This window comes from Apaloderma vittatum, unplaced genomic scaffold, assembly GCF_000703405.1.
Source record: "Apaloderma vittatum isolate BGI_N311 unplaced genomic scaffold, ASM70340v1 scaffold5424, whole genome shotgun sequence".
In the NCBI taxonomy this organism is placed as follows: domain Eukaryota; kingdom Metazoa; phylum Chordata; class Aves; order Trogoniformes; family Trogonidae; genus Apaloderma; species Apaloderma vittatum.
This window is the reverse complement of record NW_009713122.1, coordinates 108,657-128,809: the sequence shown is the minus strand read 5'-3', so window position 1 is coordinate 128,809 and position 20,153 is coordinate 108,657. Positions and strand designations below refer to the sequence as shown.

The following is a 20,153-nucleotide window of genomic DNA, read 5'->3' as shown; positions in this document are numbered from 1 at the left end:
TATAAGCTTTTCCATTGAGCAATGGGAAATCTGTTTTTAGTTGCCCACAAAGAGATTGATTGTCTGAAGTCCCATGAACAGCTACAGTCCCTGGGCACCTGACTTTACAGTAATGTCTGAAGTAGTGTATGTCCTGATGCATCCAGGCAGCTTGCAGCCCAAGTTAAAACAGGCTAAGCTTATGGAGAGGCTGGGGACGTAGCGTGGTGAATTGCAAAGGGTGTGTTGTGATGCCTGGTTCTCTCTTTGGGTCTTGTCTAACGGGCTTGTCCTGATCTCTAAATGATTGGCGTTGTGCAGAAACAGTGCCTTAAGTGGAGAGTCCCTCTGGTTCAGGATAACTTTCTTTTCCCCTACTACTATATTTCTGTTATAGAAAAGTATTTCATTAACCTGTGAAGAGGTGCAGCTAACTACACAGCTAACTGTGTAACTAACAGATCTTTAACTTGATACTCAGCTTATGCAAAATCCGTGCTTTTTCAGTTTTGTTCTGCAAGTCCTTTTCAGAGATAAGATCTTGACTTTCCAGCCGTACCTTTCTTCTAGTGTATGAAGATTCGCTGAAGATACCGTGGCTGCTCAGCGACTGTTAATCAAAAACTTTGGTACCTCAGAGTGCGTAGCTTTGGAGCGATGAGAAGGATCAGAAAGAGGGTTTTTGTCCTCGAGTGTCAAAGGAAAGGCTGAGAGTGTCTCCGAAGGCAGCGTTTTGGTCTCACGTTAGTGTGAGCTGATTGTAGAATTACCTCTGACTGCCCCTAAAAATGTTGTACAGGAGATGTGATTCTCTTCTTTCCCCCTAGGTCTGGTGTGGCAGAGGCAGAAAGTTGGTAGCTCACTTTTTCCCTTTGCTGATCCTTTCTCCGGCTTTTTGTGTTCTAAGAGGAACTATCAAGTAAACTGACTGTCTGAATTGCTGCCAGGTGACCGGGTTGGTGACCTGCTTCTTAAAATGCTGGTTAGATTTTGAGGAATTGGACAATTCTTGAGAATTCCCTAAGGCTAACCTTTACCAGTTCTGCTTAAACACAGACTTTATTAGGACTTGTGAGTCTTCAGCGTGTTTTACTTGCACATTTCTGGGAGATCATCTCCTGGCTTAAGCCACAAAAAAGATGCTGTTTCCTCCTACGTGCACCTGGGGAGAGAGGTCCAAATTCCAATTCTTAAAGCAACCAAAAGCTATTTGTGTGGCTGTATGACCTTCTAGGTCTCGGTTGCTCTCGAGGCTTTTCTGTTTTGCATTGGCTCACAAATACTCTGTAGGCCAGCAAAGAGAGGGCAAGAAGCTGCTCTCTCTTTAACTAAACCAGGCATTGCACAGGTGAGGAGAGCTGCTCTGGGAGAAGGTGATCTGCTTTCCGTTCCTGTTTCAAGGAACGTTTGACTGCAATTTACTCTGTAATGACACTATCTGTCATAGTGAATGTGAAATTAAAAATGGGAGAATTTGTTTGAGACCTCTTCAGTAATTACTGAGGTAATTTTCTTGTAAGGTTTGGAAGAGGAGTGGAGGCCCAGGAAAACTGGAGGTCTGCCCTCGCATTACTGTAGCACTTCAGAGCTAAAGAGGTTTAGTCCATTACCTTGCTCGCCGATGTAATTACCTCCCTCTAATTCATTCTTGACAGATGGGTAGAACTTATTCCCAGTTACGGCATGAAAGTCTCTTCCAAACTGTAGCACAAAACTAATTCTTGTAGGATACAAGTGCACTGACTGGCAGCACAGGATGTTACGGTGTGTGTAAAATGGGAGGGAGAGCAGGTTGTGACGGGTCTGGATCAGGGCAGGGTTGCCTGGCAGAGGTGAGGAGGCAAAGCCTTGCTTGAAATTTCCTACTGAACTGGGTTAAAAGGGTTGTTGGAGAAACCACAGCAGCCACAGGGATTTGGGGGGCAGTTGTTTTGTTACAAACCTGTTTGGTATTTGTAATCGAGTCTTTCGTTAAAACCTTGTGTCCTATGTCTGTGGCCTCCGTGGTGTTTTGCTGTTGCTTTTATCTGCATTATCACTGTTTGAAAGGCATAAATTATCATTTCCTTCTTTCATGTACTACAGAAATTAATACAGTGCTAGCACATAGTAACATTTATAAGCTAGGGGGTAGCCTTCAAGAAGTAGAGAATTGTTTGGTTTGGAATGGTTTTGTTTGTTTTTACAGGTGTTTATTTAGCTGTTTTTTGTGGTAGAGATTGGAATAGAGACACATTTACCTAAAGCTGTAAGGACTGTAACTACTTTCTCTCTGCAAATATTTTTCATTAGCAGTGATAATACATAAAATTGGAAGAGTGCTTATTTAATGGTGTGCTATTGAAAAATTCATCTATTGAAAAATTCATACTCATTACAATACGTGTAGTAGTATATTTTCCATGTTGTCTGCCTTAAATTAGTGAGAGAATGAACATGTACTTTCTTTATTTCTTTCTCTTTAAGATCTTGAAAACTTTACCAGGTCCGTGAGAGAGAAAACTACATGACACTACACCATGAGTGACAGTAAATGTGATAGTCAGTTTTACAGTGTTCAAGTTGCAGATTCAACATTCACTGTACTAAAACGTTACCAGCAATTGAAGCCCATAGGATCAGGGGCACAGGGCATTGTTTGGTGAGTAATAAATACTTTAAATATAATCAACTATAAATACAAACCAAAATTTGAATGTATTCCTGATAGACATGCCAGGGTGTAAAATACCGATGATAATTTCTGTCTCTTGCTACAGGGTTATGGACTAAATAAATTCTAAAAGACCCGCTTGCTATAGTTCATGTGCAAATCTTTTCTTTTTTGTTGTTTTTAGGGGAAGGTTAACATTTGGAAAACTTCATAAATTAAAATAGTCAACAAATTCCCTTCTCGCGAACCACTTTATTTCTGTTTCTAGTTCTCCCATTCCCCATGTAGTTACGATATTGCAGCGTAAGGTATGACAATGCGATGGTGAGCGATTCTGGGTTTTACTCCTTTCTTCACCATGGCCCCCTTTCTTCCCCCCCTTTTATTCCCGCTCACTCCTGTCCGTTTCTAGGAGCCATCAATGCAGTGCCTTGCCATTAACTGGCAGGACGAGGCAAATCAGTGTCCTTGTCACCCCATGGATTAACCAGAAAGGGATGCTGTGTGAGGGGTTGGGCTGGCCGGCTCTTCCTTGGTGTGTCACCTCAGCTTTGTGTCCAGCCTCCACTGGCCCAGGACGTGAGAGTCATTAGTCTGAGCCTGAACCTTAGTCTCTTGTGTGGCACCACACCTCGGGGCCAGCTCAAGGTAAACACTTTCAAATGTTTTTTTTTTTAAGGCTGCAGCAAACCGTTCCACCCAACATAGTGCCGGCCCGTATTTTCTTGGGCAAAACTTACTTGGTAACAGCAGAAATGTTTATTGATGCCTTTTTGAATTCCGTGCACAGGGGAGCAAACGGATACACTCGGGAACTCTCTAATGTTAGACTTACAACACATGGTGGGCTGCTCATGTTTTAAATCCAGACTGCAGTTTCTCTTCGTCTATAAATTCTGCAGAATAAGTGTGACGACTCATGTATCGTGAGCAACTCCTTATACAGCACTTGCCCATGTCTTTTTGGCTTTTTCATAACCATAATAAGCTGTCTATGTAGAAGAGTACATTTTTTGTGAGAAAATGCCTTTATTTTTAAATTATTTAGATACCCCTATTACCCTGCTAATACGTGAAAAATAAGCAAAATGAGGACACTGTATTTTGTTCTTTAGTAGGTTGAGTGAGTAGGTGTACTAGATCTTGCTTATTAGTGTTTGGGTAAGATTTACTAGAGTGATAACATTTTCCAGGTGTAAATATTCTTAGTTATGCTTTTTCTAGATGGTATGCAGGAATTTAGGGTGGTTGTAAGCATTCCTCCTTTTATAAGAAGTAGTGCATTTCTAAACTGTATGACTTAGAGTAGGTGTCTGCTTAAAAATGAAGTTTAGGGTAGTGTGAAGGTCAGTGTTTTGGGAGGGAGAAGGAGTGGCCTGATTTATTGGCTTGTTGAGAATATTTGATTTATGAAACAACAGTGTGAAACGTGTAAACTTTTAGCTTCATATGAAATATCTGAAAACTACGTCCAAGTTAAAGAAGGTGCACAATCTTAATTTCTCCTAAAATTCCTTATAATACACAAAGGAAAAATACAAAATACTAGAATGTAAAGCCTAGAAAACACAATGTAAGACGAGTGCCGTCCTGTCATGTTGGGCTGGAAAATTTGTCAAGCCGTTAGTGTGACACACAGATGTCATGGTTTTTTTTGTCATCCAGTTGTTAATATTTAAAAAAGTGGGGAGAAGGGTTTTGTGTGTGGATTTTATTCTTTGAGCTCCAATACCAGTCATTCCCATGTAAATGAACAAAATAAGAGGCTCGAGTGGAGTTTTTCCTATGTGCTCAGACTGATTAGTCAGATCTCAAAGGGAAACTTCTTCTAAAATTGCTCCTTTGTCCACTGACCTGTGATTGACTTGAGCAGCTGGTGTTGCAGTCCCTGTTAGTTACTGGTTTTATACTAATTCCCAGGTATAAAGTCATTAACCTATGGAAAACATTTTAATTTACATATGATATCTTCTAGGTGAAGTAAATACTGAAACATCAATGCTTTCATATTTGTGAGGAAAATAATTTCTCCAGTTGTCTGGCAGGTCGCCTTCCTCCCATTTTGTGGTTCGTTTTGCACGGACATAAAGGCTTTCAATCCGAGTGCAATTGTGTTGTTGAATAAGGATGTATTTCACAGAACTAAGCTAAAATAAATGTTAGCAACCCTTTAGCGCAAGTGGGACATTGATTCAAATTTGGGGCATGTAATTTGGGACGTGCCTCCAAGAAAACGGTATCTCATGGGTGAGCCCTGCTCTGTGCTGCTATTGCATTTTCCGGCTGGGAAAGCACTGACTTGGTGCTGGTGGACGTCTCATAATTTGAGTATTGTTGTTATCACAGGGGAGCTGTAACGTGATGATACTTTTAAATCTGATACTGTACATATGAGACAGGGACAGAGCTCGCAGAGAGCTTAAATATGCTTGAGAAATATATGTGCGTGAGAAATCTTTCCTACCCTACATTGGATGGAAAAAGAATAATGTGGGAATCCTTATTTAAAACTGGAACTATTTAAAGAATGGAGCTCAAGTAGTTTGGTATGAATTCATATATTTTGCTGGCTAGCCTGTGTGTTAATAATGAAGAATACTCCCACTGTAGTCTTATTCTGCATATACAGATAATTGAGCTTTAGATTCTTACAGCTATTAAAGCAAGTTGACACCTCGACCTCAAAACTGCAGAGGGAAGGAGCAAGCACGACTGAAAAACAAGATAAGATTAACCTTTTGCATTGCTCCCTGCAATCTGAGTTTTCTATAGTTCTCTGGATTTATTTTTTTTCCCCAAACCAAATGTTGAATGCAATATTTTGTTAGACACTACAGTTGTTGGTAATTGTTAGCTATCCACAAGCAGGAGAGTATTGATGCTGCAGAACAGATCATGGAGACATGGCTGTGACTCTCCTTTGGCAAAGAAAATTTCTCTTGCAAATACTAAATGGCTGTCTGTCAGCAACACTGTCAAAAAAAGTACTACAAATATGCAGATGAGGCAACTGAAATGCTTCTTGATTTCAAATAAACTTAAAATATCTTTAGATCTTGCCATTTTGAATGAGTCTTGAGTCAGGAGATCCAATCTTAAGAGAGAAAGGAGGGCAGGAAGACTTCTGATGAGTGTCAGTAGCTTCTGTTTAAACTATTTGTACTTATTAAAGGATGTGTAGACTTATAAAAGTTTGTTTTCTCAATTAAAATAATGTAAGGTTTGCATAAACAGTTTAGAGGATGTGCTTTGTCTCAGATCTTGATTTCTTTCCGCCCTTCCATCTCCCTTTGCCCCCTTCTCTCTCTCAGATTCTAACGAAGTTGTTTGTCTTTGAAAACTTCTAGTGCTGCGTTTGATACAGTCCTTGGAATAAATGTTGCTGTAAAGAAGCTGAGTCGTCCTTTTCAGAATCAAACCCACGCAAAAAGGGCTTACAGAGAGCTTGTTCTTTTAAAATGCGTCAATCACAAAAATGTAAGTTTGACTTTATGTTTCTCTCCCTTTTTATTGTAAGTTGTCAGAAAAGCTCGGGGTTTGCTCTTTCACTTGCTTCTAGTCACCAAAATAATGGGAAAAATAGTGAGAGAAAGACTGGAAAGATTTGCGCTGGGTAATGCAGTTCTCCCCAAAGTATGGGCCGGTTCTTGGAGGAGCTGTTTGGAATATCAGCTGCCAAGAGGAGGAGGTTTCTGCTGCATTTATGGTACAGGTTTAGCATTGGAGTCAGTTTTATAGAGCTGGCCTTGCTGTGGTGCGTTTGTCCTTTTAAGTCGTGCTGCAACAAGAGCTGATTTGGCAGCGGGCTTGTCTCTTGCAACTGAACTGTACGTAAATCCTCTGAGCTTAGACAAGTTTTTTTTTTTAATAATATAGTGTTTAACTGGTGGGGTTTGCGGGGCTGCAGCCCTGTCTAACAATTTATTGATTAACAGAAGTGAAATGCTGTTGTGAAGACATTCTTTAAAATCTTTGAATCTTGTAAAATAATGAGTCTTAATGTCAATGCTTCAGTGTTCAAGTACAAGAATTACTGGGTTTATGGGACACTTAAGTTGTGATTAGCAGGGACTACAAGTTGTGTGCTCATGTTTCAGTCTTCCTGGAGTCAATTAGCCTTTTGGGATTGATTTTTTTAAGTAAGCTTTTGGTGAATTCCAGAAGTTGCAGAATAAAAGCAAAGTGGTTGTTAGAGGTAGCCATACAGTAATTTTAGCAATTGTTCTGGAAGTAGTACATCATAATCTAAGTATTAAACTTAGGGACGGCATGGGGCACCTATGGGTACGTGTTGTCAGACAGCCTTGGTTAAAGTTTCTTGCACAACATGTGATTTAAAATAAGAGAATATTATTTATGGGGAAAAAGTGAGGTATATTTCAGTCACTAGGCAGAGAGATAGAAGGTGTCATATAACTTTAAAAAAAAAAGTGGTTTTGTTCTGTCTTAGTTCCTTTGGCATACATGCTGCAGTCTTGAACTATTTCTGAACTGGCAGTTTTTCAGCACATGTGAATTCAGTGAAGCCAAGTAACATTCAAATTGTATACAGTAACTGTGCATTTGATTTATTTGTTTTCTTGAATAGTAAGTTCTGCAGCAGTGTATTTTTATGTGAATTAAGCAGAGGTTTGTTCCAATGTTGTATTTTTATTTTATAGATAATAAGTTTATTAAATGTATTTACACCACAGAAGTCACTAGAAGAATTTCAGGATGTGTAAGTACTAGATTTTTGTTTCCATTTTCCTCACAAATACTGGCCTAAGCCCTGGAGGTGCATTTCCTGTATCCTACAGACTTCACACTTTGAAAACAGAGGGTAGCTAAAAGCTGAATTTAGCCTTTAATTAGTCCTTATTTCTAGGTTCCTTCAAGAAAGACCAAGAAAGCTGTTCTGCTACATGCCTAAGATGGAGATAGCAAATTAAAAAAGATTATTTACCTTTCATTCATCCATCTGCCATACTTTACTGATTGCGCCTGCATCTGGTTTGTGTGCGTTGTCCTTTAGCTAAGTGGGTCACCTCAAGAGAACAACTTGGTCTGAATAACCTGATCGCATTGTTTTGTTGTACCAGTCACGTCAGCAGAACAAGATCTTTGGCCTCAATTCAGAACTAAATAAATTTATTTTTTTTTCTTTTTTAATGCAAGCTATGTCAGTCGGTCTAGAAGGGATTTGTGGTGGTTCAATTAGTGGGGTGTTAGTGGGTTCCAGGGAATATGCTGTTGTGCATGGTGAATGGGCTTCTTGAGTAAACGAGGGAGTGTGTGTGTGCGGGTGTCTCGGGGATAAGCAGATGATATATTTTTAACTTGAAAATTTATCGTTCCTTCGTAGTTCTTACTGTGCTTCTCTTAATTTTATTTTTAAAAAAAAATACAATGAAAGGAAGCATTGTTTTTTTGATATGTTGCAGTATCTGCAATTTCTGTTTCCCCTTCACTCAGTCTTTTAGGCTGCATAAACTTAGAATTACTCTTTTGTATTACTATTTATAAAAGTAATGGAATTCTAATCCCTTGTAATGGACTATTGAACACTTAATTTTTAATAGCAAGACTATTTGAATAAATAATAATTTAATTTTGAAAATGTGATCATGCATGATATTTTTTTATTCCTCAGCTTTTTGACACTTCTGTTACAAAGTAGTTGACTTTGATTAAACATCTCATGCTAAGCTTAAACCTGATATAGAAAATAAGACTCAAGTTTTCTCAATGCTTTCTTTCTTGTGCTTTAGATATTTGGTTATGGAGCTGATGGATGCAAATTTGTGCCAGGTTATTCACATGGAATTGGATCATGAAAGAATGTCTTACCTGCTTTACCAAATGTTATGTGGTATCAAACACCTCCACTCAGCTGGTATCATCCACAGAGTAGGTAGTATTAGATAATTAACCATGCTCTTTATGGACACAGATGTTCTCCTAAAACAGGGGGCGAGGCAAAGGGTTGCTGTTTCAAAAGTTGATATTTCTTTCATTCATAAGAGTATTATTAAACCTGTTTCTAGTTTAGAGAGAAAAACTATTGCAGATAGATCTTAAATCCAGGTTAGTGCTATGGTTTTAACTAAAGCTGAACGGGCAAAAAGATAAACATGAGCATCTGTGAACTTTTCAAACTAGGAATAAATGAGTCTTTAAAATGCAGTATTTACATCTTAAATATCTCTGTCCTTGGAGATGTTAAAAAAAACTGTCTGGTCATGGTCCAGGGCAACCTCAACCAGTCTGTGATTCTGAAAAGTAAAGTTTGTAAATTATCAGAATTTCAAAGTCCTGTGAAGACTTTATATATATATATCTGCTTCTATTGTTGTGCTGCTAGTCTTTTTTTAAATTTTTTTCTAATTTCATGGCTAATCTGTTTGACAGTTCTGCTTGTTTTCTGTTCCTTTTCTTCCACCACTTCCTGGATGCACCTACCTTTTAAATTTTTTTTTGCCTGGTGGCTGAAAACTCTACCCAATTCTTGCTTAATTTGCTTTTTTTCTTGATGTTCAATCCATAAACATAATTGAGAAGCTGTATAAATTATAACAGATCTACTTCCTTACTTTGGAAACATCAGCCATGAAAGTCCTGTGCTATTAGTAAGGAAGTTATATATAGTTAGCTTAAATCTGCGTCCAGACAGTCTTGGTACTGGCCTTTCCTAAAATTGTGGAGTGAGGTGTGTAAGAGACTGAAGTGGGGAAGGCTGGAACTCCAGCTGAACTCCATCTGACTGTGATTTGGAGCTAAAGGCTTCACGGTATTTGAGAAATTTGAGGTAGTGGTGATCAGCAGAACTGATACTGATTGAACAAGAAGCTGCACAGTGAGAGGAACCGCACTGTGACGTTCATTTGAATGGAGAAGCCAAAGTGATGAGCATTAGGTTGGTTTGCTTCGGGACCAAAACAAAATGACCTTTCTGGAGAGGAAACTCTGGATTAGGTTGAGAGATTTTGTTTTGAAAAGAGACCAGGCTGGGAGAGGAACAGAGTTGGGGTAGTTTGGAAGGAATGGAGTAAGAGAAATTACTCAGAGAGTCTGTGAGCAGAGTAAATTCAGTAGTGTGAGAAGATTTATTGCCTTCCTGAAGCGTGCAAACCCATGTGAACTATTTGCATGTCCCCATCTCCTTTAAGAAAAGGAAGTTCTGTACCTGAGAACGTGGTTTGTGTGGTTGAAACCAAGTCAAGCATTTAGGCAGAGTTAAATGTACTTGTATGTCTGTAATTTGGCTACCTCTGATACTTCATAAATAAAACCCAATTATTCTCTATTTCCCTTACTATGTATTCCTTTGGATGCAATAATGACTGTTCCCATGAGGCATATCTCCCAAAATATTTTATTTTTATCCTCACTCATGGCGTAACTGTGTTGGTACTACATCCTAATTCTGTAACATTTGCTAATCTAACAGTTGGCTTATCTGTCATTAACTACTACACTTACTAATGCTTTCTGTATTGGGATACTCCTTTTCCTACAGATACTTGACTAATCCGTTACATTTTCTTTAGGATCTGTGCCCTAATAATAACAGTATTTGGAGCACAGTCTCCTTTACCACGCAACTGCTCGTACCCAAAATAGGTCCACTTAATGTGTTAAAGGAAGCAGATTTATATACATGTTGTGCATATATACAGAACATTATGTAACTCACTGCATTGTGAGAGCAAAAGTGGGTAAAATAAGACTCTGCAGACAACTTTGAATCTGGTTTTGCCTGAATTTTTGTTAAGTACTTAGCTGTGTGGCATTTACCTTGTCTCTAGTCTGTGTATAAATAAGCAGATAGAGCAGAGCAGGGATGTGCAGTTGTTAGTTTGGTGGCACAGGGAGGGAAGGTGTCATCTCTTATTCTCTATATTCCTGGTTCCTTAACCAAATAATTTCTTGTTAGGATTTGAAACCCAGCAACATAGTAGTAAAATCAGATTGTACGCTCAAAATTCTGGATTTTGGACTGGCAAGAACAGCGTGTACTAACTTTATGATGACTCCATATGTAGTAACGCGGTATTACAGAGCACCAGAGGTTATCCTCGGCATGGGATATAAAGAGAATGGTAAGTTACTGGAGTAACTCTTCAAATCTTTTGTCTCAAGCGTATCTGCCTCAGAACATAACAGCTTTAAAAGGGGGAGGGAGGGCAGGCTGGTTTCCCCCTGCCACATCTGTTATTAAAGTATGTTTATCATGGTATTGGAAATAACAAAAATTACACGGTAATAATTTTGGAGAATATGACAGTTGTATGCTCTGTGTGCCTACCCCTATTTAATATATACTGCTCCCTCTCCCCTACGCTTGTTATATCTTTTCATATATTGTCCTGTTGTCTTGCTGTCTTTTTTTTTTATCCTACAAAAAGCTCTCGAAACACTTATGCTGGATGGTATTAAAAAAAAACAACAAACCATCAATATATGAAAAATAAACCCTTTTAATCAATGCGATTTTATTCTGGAGCATCTTCTTTTGACAATCTGTCTGCTTTTGCATCTCTGATTATTAAAATATGTTTCAGATCCCTATCGTAAACCATGCTTTATATTCTCTTAAATCTGCATAGCACTCAAAGAGGCTGGGTGTTTTGTTCTTAAAAACAGCAAATCTGTAATATATTGATCATTCAGGCAATGAAATTGTCCTTGACTTGCTTTACTGGGGTTTTACCTACTGAATTTTACTAGCTGTGGAGCAATATGCTAACTCCTCTTGACTTCTCTGCTAGTCTGTCTCTTTGCTTTATCACAGGGGCTGGGGGGATACCTGCTGTGTAGAACAAGGGACTTGCAGAACCTTGCTGGGCCACTGATAATGAAAAAAAAAATCAACTTTCATTAATGCACAAGGCAGCTTGTTGTACAGCAAGTGCTGGTGCGGATCGGAGCTTTGGTAGAGGCTGTTCTGGATGGCACAAAATAGAAATTATCTGCAGGACTGTAAGAGTGAGCTTACAAAGAGATAATTGTGGTATTTAAAAAAACCTCTTTAATCTTTTGTCCTTGTTGCACCTAACTTATGATAGTGGATATCTGGTCTGTTGGGTGCATTATGGCAGAAATGGTCCTCCATAAAGTCCTGTTCCCGGGAAGAGATTGTATCCTTCTTCATGGTCGTTTCAGAAATGTAAACACTGATTGTACTTCACAAAATGTTAATAACAAAATTTAGTGACAGTCCGTTGGTGTTGATATGATTGAAAAGTCATGTGAGTGGTTTGGTTCTCCACATTCTTGTGTTTTATTGTTAGATGGTAGATGTTTTTGTTTGTTTTCCTCATTTTTGTTCATGATATTTCATAATTTGATCATTTCATTTTTACTTTCAGTTGATATCTGGTCAGTTGGGTGCATCATGGGAGAATTGGTGAAAGGTTGTGTGATATTCCAAGGCACTGATCGTATCCTTCCCTAGTCATCCTTGAGTCCCATTCCACTTCCAACAGAAACACAATTCTTTTGATCTGTATAAGTATAAAAGCATAAAAAATATTTTCATTAATATGTCTTAATAGATATACTGTGCAAGTTGAAATTAGTGTCATTTAACCAAATTGTTGAGCTTTCCATTTTATTTTCTTAGCAGACTATATGTAATGCAAATTGTACTGGTTGAATCCCTAGAATTTATATTAAGAGTTTTTATAGCTTAAAAAGGGATACTGTTAGGTTTAAATAAAAAAGCAGTAAGTTTATTTTCTTACTCTTGTTCTTTGTAGGTAAGTGGTATAAGCAAAACCCTAAAAAGTTACTTTTTACCATGCCTGGATTTTGCTTACTATTTGTTTGAACAGTAAACTTTTTTTTATTGTACAATTTTTTGAGTTTCATTCAGGGCTTTTTTTCTTGCTTATTAGCAGTTGCTGGGCAACAGTATCCTAACTGCAAGCACGCTGCATGAGGAATCTTTTAAAATTACTATTATTTATAATAAAAAGAAAAAAATTTTGGAGTTTTTTCATTCTATGAAATTTTTATTTTTGGCTTTTTCTCTTCAGATTATTATTCCTCCGTTTCTCCAACCAATATTTTTGACTCGTATTTGTCTTCACAAAATTCTTCTTTTCTTGTACAATAGTAGTTGTAGGAGATTTTACTATATTAAAAACAAACAAAACTCTCGAGTGTTTTCATGCCTCAGAGATTGAGAATCCCAGTAATACCTCACTGGATCGCAAACAAATCTTTACACTGTACTAAGTGAACAAAAGCAATAATTTAATAAAGTAAATGTTCTCAGAAGGTTTTGATGTATTTCAAAATATTTCCCTAGAAACAAAATTTAAAATATTTGACTCGTTATCAAGTACCAATTATAAAAATTGAAGGAAAACTAATTTCATCCTTCATATCTTACAGAGTAGTAGTGTTGTAGCACTAGGTGTTCAAAATTGATCGGTAAATAACTCGAATCCAGAGAATGTAATTAAACCACAATTGCCAGTTACGACTGTAGATCGTAAGAAGCTGTAGCTGCTTGCCAGCCAAGATTTTGAGGAAAATACAATGTTTTTGCTTGTCAGCAACGAAAAGTTGAGTCCACCACTAAAAATACCAGGTACATATTCACAGATACCTATGTATCTTATAGAGGACTTTTAATTTAAATGCTAAATTTCATGACACTAATGTTCAGCAGCTGATCATGCATTACTTAGTAGTACCAATGATTAATTGTTAAATAAGTCTTTGTTTTCCACCTTTCTTCCTTTCTATGCTTATTGTTTTACCTTATGAAGCCTTCAGACCAACCTAACACAATTCTTCATGTATGTTATGTGTCTTTCACCTGCATGTTCGCATGGACTATTTTGATTTACTCATGAATAAACGAAGGAAATTTTGTCCATACGTGTTCAATATGCAAGTTACCACTTGGGGTTCTCCGCAGGTCACTGAAGCTCCACCAGTCTAGGTTTCAAGGAGTCGCCTCCCCTGGTATCTTACTGAAGTGCGTAGCTGTGCATAATGGGGTTTTTTTACTTCTTTAGAAGACTTTCAGTTCTCTTTAGTGGGAAATACTGATAACTGCTCGTGTTGTTGAAACTTCCTGCGTGATAACTGCCTCGCTTACCATGGGCGATGCCGGTGTGCACAGCCATGGAGTTCTCCGGTTTTTTGGTTGCGTGCATTTCTGTTAGATTTTTGGGTTTTTTTGCTTGCTTGTTTTAACTTGAATTTTAAAATCTTGTAGTTTTGGAGGTTTTAGAGCAGGGAACCAGCTCCAGCATGTTGCCTAATGATGTGCTCTTGACTCTCTTCAGGTAGAGCTGCTCTTAAACTCACAAGTTTGTATTTGCCACATTTTGCAATCTCCGATTGCCCCTGGGCAGACGGAGATGCTCCGTGTTACTCAGCCTGCTCCTGACTGCTGCTGGGGAGGAGGAACACAGTTTTGCAGTTACTGGCCTGAGTTGCTGTTACACTGGAAGTGAGAAAGGTAGAAAAAACAGGCAACGGAGATACCCGAGCTGGAATACTGGCAAGTCTGGCAGCATCCGAGTGGTTTCACTGCTCTTTCTGCCCAGGTGGTGAAGGAAACTAATTGCCTGAGTGATGCAAAACGCGTGAGGACGGGATTCATGCTTTCCTGGGTAAAAGCATGTTTTATTGTGATTGTAATAAAGACTCTGGTTTCAACTTCTCTTCTTCCAGAGTACCAAAAAGTAGGCAGATATACTTCATGTGGGCTAAACTTCTGGTTACTTTTGGCCCTGAGATCACTACAACAGGAAGGCTAGTTTTGTCTCAAAGTTGTTCACGTAGCGTGCTCTATGTGCTTTACACGTAAATGAAGATTTTTCTCTTGTTTGGGTTTTTGATAAGAGACTTAGCTTATTTCAAGTCCAACCCTACATTGAAGAATTTTAAATGTTTTTTTTTTTTCCAGTTTTCAGTATCTGTAAAGCACTTTGAAGCGATCCAGCTGAGACTTCCCCTCTCAGTTTTTATTACTAAAGTAGGATAAATCATTAAGTTTTTCTGGCCTGCCCCCAGTGCTCTGAGGCCACAATAGACTGGGCTTTAATTTGCTTAGCTGACTAACCAGGGCACTGTTATTCAAAGAAAAAGCATCTTCCTGAATGTAGATTGGTGGAGATCTCACAGAAATCAGTTTTCTTGGTAGGAGCAAAATTTCCTGATACATGTTGAAATTTTCTCTGCATGTGCTTTGTTTTAGCATGACAGTTAACAATATTGACTTACTAGTTTTAACTTAAATATAGTTTTTCCACTGGAATGTATTCAGTAAGCAAATATAATTTTCAGTTTTCATATCCGAAGTCTAAAGTGTTTAGCGCAAAACAGTGACTATACATATATTTCTAGTTGTATTCTTGGCACACTGACTGAAATAAAATGGCCTCAGTGTTTTATAAATACATCTTCATTCCAAGCACAACAAATTTGTTGTTTTGTTTACAGAATCTCTTGGTGAGAACAGAGTTTGAAGTGCTAGATTATGAATTTAACAAGGAACATTTGCAGCATTGATGGTTAGACTCTGCTGGAATTGCACGTTCTTTCTATCCAGAAAAACTGTACAGTGTAAATCTAAATAAATTTAAATATCAGGAATATTAATCAGTGTCTTCTCCGTGTGATAAGTGAGCTTTGTTATCCTGACTCAGCTCCTTCAGAGCAGACTCGGGTATCTCTGTAACAAGTATCACCACATCTGGAGAATTGCCTTGGCTTGAAAGAGGGAGAGGGAACAGTCCAGAAGAAACATGAGGCACAATTTCAATTTGTGACTTGGCAATGCAATTCCTATAAAATACTTGAATTCTGAATTGAGGAACAGAGTAGACTTTGAGTTGATACAATTAAATGAAAGAACCTGCTAAAAACCTACAGGCATCTGGATTCACCGTTCAGAACTTCTTTGAACCTTTTCTAAAGGTGAAGAGTAGAAACAAAAACCAAGTGAACAAAACTAAACGCAAGGACAGACAAACCCGAGCCATCCAAAACCTTACAACCCAAAGCCTACTTTTCTTAGAAGCCAGGCACAAAATTCCTTACGGTTAATGGGATGTATTTGTGCTTTAGGTTTTTTTGATGTATTATCCCTACCTTCAAGAGTCTTCACTGTTGATGGTATTATATTGTACCTCAGAAAATTCAGCAGCAGCCTTCCTTTTCTGTCCTTATAGTTGTGTCACTATGGAGATAATTGCCAAATAAAGCTTCTTTTGGACTGCTTTCAATACTAGCCGAGAGATAATAATTAGCAAAAGATAAGGGCAGGCTAGCAGTGCTGCTTAAGTAAGATTACAAAATGTGAAACTTATTGTTACGTCAGTCTAGCTTCTTGCATGGCGGCTCAGAATACTGTTGATGCTAAAATGAAGTTCGTGTTTGTGTGCTTCGTTCAAGTTTTCATTAACTTTTCGAATTTCTGCAAGTGGTGTTTTTGTATAGAGCAGACTTCAAATTCTTCAGCTGATTTTCCTAAAGTTATGGTGCAGATATTGATCAGTGGAATAAAGTTATTGAACAGTTAGGAACACCATCAGCAGACTTCATGAAGAAACTACAGCCTACAGTGAGGAATTATGTAGAAAACAGGCCAAAATATCCTGGTATTAAGTTTGAAGAGCTCTTCCCAGACTGGATATTTCCATCAGAATCTGATCGCGACAAGTTAAAAAGTAAGGCGAGTTTGTGCAATACACTTAATTAGAAAAAAACCCAACTACTACATTTATTGCAGTAGATGTCAACATTAGAAGCTGCATACCTTCTCCTTGTTTTATTTATGACATGTCCCGAAATCTTAGTAGTAAATGTTAAATACAGAACTATTTTACTGTCCTCTGTATTCTATTTAATTCTCTAGTTCTGATTCATTGAATAGTGTCCATTGCTTAAATGTTCTCTGAAAGCACTACTTGTTTTGGAGGTTGTTTGTAATAATCTTTTTCTAGTTGATGTATGCATGTAATTCATTTTGGCTATAGTTTGGCTTTAGATGACTACTGACAAAATGAACAAAAATCCCACACCTTATTAAACTCCCTAGGTGGTCAAATATTTATTTTTTTAACATAAAATAACTTGTTATAGCCTATTTTATTATTACAATGATCGTTCAGATGAGTGAGAAATGTCAGTGAAGTGCCACTGCAGCAACGGGTAGCCAGGTTTTTTTGCAATAACATTTTTAAAAGAGAAACTAATTTGATATTACAAAAATTCGATCATTACTGCACCAAGATGTATTTTTAAAGGCTTATTAAAAATGTTTAGTGTATTTTATGTTCAGTAGTTAGTGCCAAATAACCTATAACCCATGGAGCGGTAAGATTTTTGAAAACTGAGGTTGGTTGGCATTTCCACTAAGGGGCTGGGGCCTCATGTTTTTAAAAAATATTTAGCTGTATAGGAGAGCTTGGATCTGTGGGGCTGTTTTCAGAGTGAAATCTGTTACAGTGTATGTCCTATGTTCTCAGTATTCATTTTCTGATGTTAAACTCTACAGCTCTTCTTTTCACATGTATGTTCTTTCCATTTTTACTTTCTAGCCAGCCAAGCAAGAGATTTATTATCAAAAATGCTTGTAGTAGATCCAGACAAGAGAATTTCTGTAGATGAAGCCTTACGTCATCCTTATATTACTGTCTGGTATGATCCAGCTGAAGCAGAGGCTGTAAGTTTGCATTTAAAATAAACTTTTAAGATACTGATTCAATAACTTGAAAGAATACCTTGAGTTTTAGTCAAGAACATGCTTTGAACTCCCTCTTTGACTAGCACAACTTAACAGTAAAGCCTTCAGATCAATGTTAGGGAGAGAATCACCTGAAGAACAGCTCCTGCAGTGGAGTTGATGTAATTTTCAAAGTGTTTGTTGATAGCTCCTTCTGCTTTATGGAAAGAGTTGTCTGTGTGTGAGTAACTTGGGGCTTTTGGAAAAGGGAGCGTTCTCGAGTGGCCCATAGAGCCTGTCAATGAGTTGAGTTTTAGTTCATGCTTTTAAACAGCCGGGCAGGCAGGACTTATGTTTGTTTTACAACTCCAGACTTTGCTTTTGTCTTTGAGGTGTTCCCAAAGATGAAGGTAACAAGATGCTAGAAAAGTTTTTAGGTCTTTTAGTTATGATTGGCTGTGTTAAGCTGATGTGCTGGATACACTCCAAACTTGCTTTTCTTTGTAGCCTCCGCCTCAAATCTATGATGCACAATTGGAGGAAAGAGAACATGCAATTGAAGAATGGAAAGGTAACAAGCGAACATGACAAATGACATTTATTTTAATAACTTGTGTTATAAATGTGTGGCTCGCAGGATGTCTAAGGTTCTGAGCTTTTAAATATAAGCAGTCTTGAGTGAACCATACTATAGATATAGCCAAGAGAATAGCATGCTCCTGAAAAGACACAGCTCTAAATTGTTTTGTTATCGTTCAGGTGCCTGTATTCTAAATTGTCCTTGGTTAGGAAATGAGGGCTTTCGTGCAATATTTAAATCATTTAACATACTTCAGAATTTCTAGACTTTCTTTAAAGTGTCCATGGAGATTGCTCTCAAAGAGTAAAAACATTTATCTATGATTTTGTTGTCAAAGTAAAAATTCCATCTGTTTTGGGGTTTTTTTTTTTAATCCAAATCCATTTACTTTTGGGTTTTGTAGTTGTTGGGGTTTTGTGTTTTTGGTTTTTTTTACAGTTAATATTAGTGCATCGTAGGTGTACACGAGGTTTTGCAGTGGGATGGTAGTTATTTTTACATCAGGAGCTATTCAATTTATAGAATATGTTGATTTTGGTATATGCTTGGTGTCTTTCTGTGTTGCAACAAAAGAAATGCATAGACCCTTCTAATCATTATTGTAGGCTTTTTTTTAAAAAAAAAAAGGGCAGGGGGAAATAAATACTTATGAAGTTATAATTCCAGACTGACCCTTAATCATGTCATTGTACGTTTATGTAAATTGTGTGCAAATCCTCTGTGATCTTACAGCGTTCTTCTGTCTCTTCTCTCGTTTGTCTCACCCTTCTCTTGTAAGAATTAATATACAAAGAAGTAATGGATTGGGAAGAAAGGAGCAAGAATGGTGTGGTAAAAGATCAGCCCTCAGGTTAGTCCTTGTTTGGGTAGTTCTGTAGCTATCGTTCGTAGCGTTCAGCTGTTGAACTACTGAATGAAGAAGTCCTGCCTAATAATCCAGGTAGGCAGAAGTTTTGTTGTTCAAAATCTATTGATTCTGATCTGCCTCCGGAGAGTAGAAAACTACTACTCTACAGTAGTTTTTCATTGTTATGAAGCGAGTTGTAGGCAAATGTAAACAACATTAGGGGTCCTTGTTCTAAGTAGTTCATGGTGCAAAGTGTTTATGCCCATGATTGAATCCTTGATGTTTACTTCTGTTCTCTTGGGTCAGTAATTGGAACACTGGATTGTCTTTCATTAATTAAATCTATTAAATTTCTTGGTACTCAGGTCAATATTTACATCATACATTTCTTTTTTCTTTCCTCCTCAAAGGAGAAAAATAAAAATATCTTCTCTAAATGTTCACCTTGGGTTTTGAGCGCTAGGGAGCTTAGTGCTTGCTTTTCTACTGTTTATTAATTGATTTCCTAAGGGTTTCTGTGGGTAAAGTGATGCTCAGAGTCTAGAAGTGTGGCTGTTTGTACCCGCAACATTGTCTTGCCTCAGATTTTATTATGTTTGGTTTACTTAGCACAGATGCAGCAGTGAATAGCAACACCAGCCCTTCCCAGTCATCATCTATCAATGACATTTCATCCATGTCAACAGAGCAAACATTGGCCTCAGATACAGACAGCAGCCTCGATGCCTTGACAGGACCCCTTGAAGGATGTCGATGATCAGCCAGGATTGCAGACTTGGCTTTGGAAAAGAACTCTTGCTTCCGTTGGGCCTGAATTGCTTGTAAGTTAATGGAACCAAGTAGAAAAACTCCATGTTCTGCATGTTCTGCTAAAGTAATGCCTGTTTTTTTACTCAGTTGTTATGAACTTGCCTGCTTAATATTGTAGAATGAAAGCAAATCAATGTCTAAAGAATGAAAAAAAAAATTTAGACACTATTATAGGCTTTGCTTTGTTTCAGCCTATTTCAGGTGAGCAGTTATAATAGACTTCTAGCCAATAAGCGGGTTCATGAATCTTCAGTCCCAACTGGCAGGCTTCTGTGACACAGTGGTTGTTTACATTTTAGTGCAGTATTGCTCATTAGTAGGTGTTTTGAATGTATAGTCTCTATGAAGTTTGTTTTAATGTGCGACTGTGGCAGTTTGCTTAATTTAATGACTGGAGTGTTGTGTGTAAGCGTGAACTGGCACACTGAACGCTCACAGTACTACGTTTAAAGGGCAGTTATTCTTCTAAATAGCACTTTTTAAATTTTATTTTTATTTTTATTGATCCCTTCCTGTCATCATTTCCCAGCGATTCCGTTTATCTTCTTGTAGAAGAAATAAACATGAAGTTTAAAGAATATAGCCATTACTTTGTATTTCACCTATGTCT

General features: G+C 37.8%; 1 protein-coding gene across 3 annotated transcripts; it reads left to right on the top strand.

Annotated features, from left to right (window-relative positions):
* Positions 1-2,442: 2,442 nt before the first annotated feature.
* Positions 2,443-19,700, top strand: MAPK9 (mitogen-activated protein kinase 9). 3 transcript variants are annotated; one of them, XM_009868242.1, is made up of 11 exons: positions 2,443-2,620; positions 5,980-6,109; positions 7,294-7,352; positions 8,383-8,521; positions 10,548-10,713; positions 11,983-12,054; positions 16,126-16,308; positions 17,182-17,306; positions 17,814-17,877; positions 18,665-18,736; positions 19,343-19,700. In XM_009868242.1, exons 1-11 carry the CDS (start codon positions 2,499-2,501, stop codon positions 19,357-19,359), a joined length of 1,149 nt encoding a protein of 382 aa, XP_009866544.1. In that variant the 5' UTR covers positions 2,443-2,498; the 3' UTR covers positions 19,360-19,700. The 3 variants fall into 3 exon arrangements, with proteins under 3 accessions (XP_009866544.1, XP_009866543.1, XP_009866545.1); XM_009868241.1 differs by having other exon boundaries at positions 19,348-19,688; XM_009868243.1 differs by lacking the exon at positions 11,983-12,054 and adding an exon at positions 11,680-11,751 and having other exon boundaries at positions 2,496-2,620; positions 19,348-19,688.
* Positions 19,701-20,153: the final 453 nt, after the last annotated feature.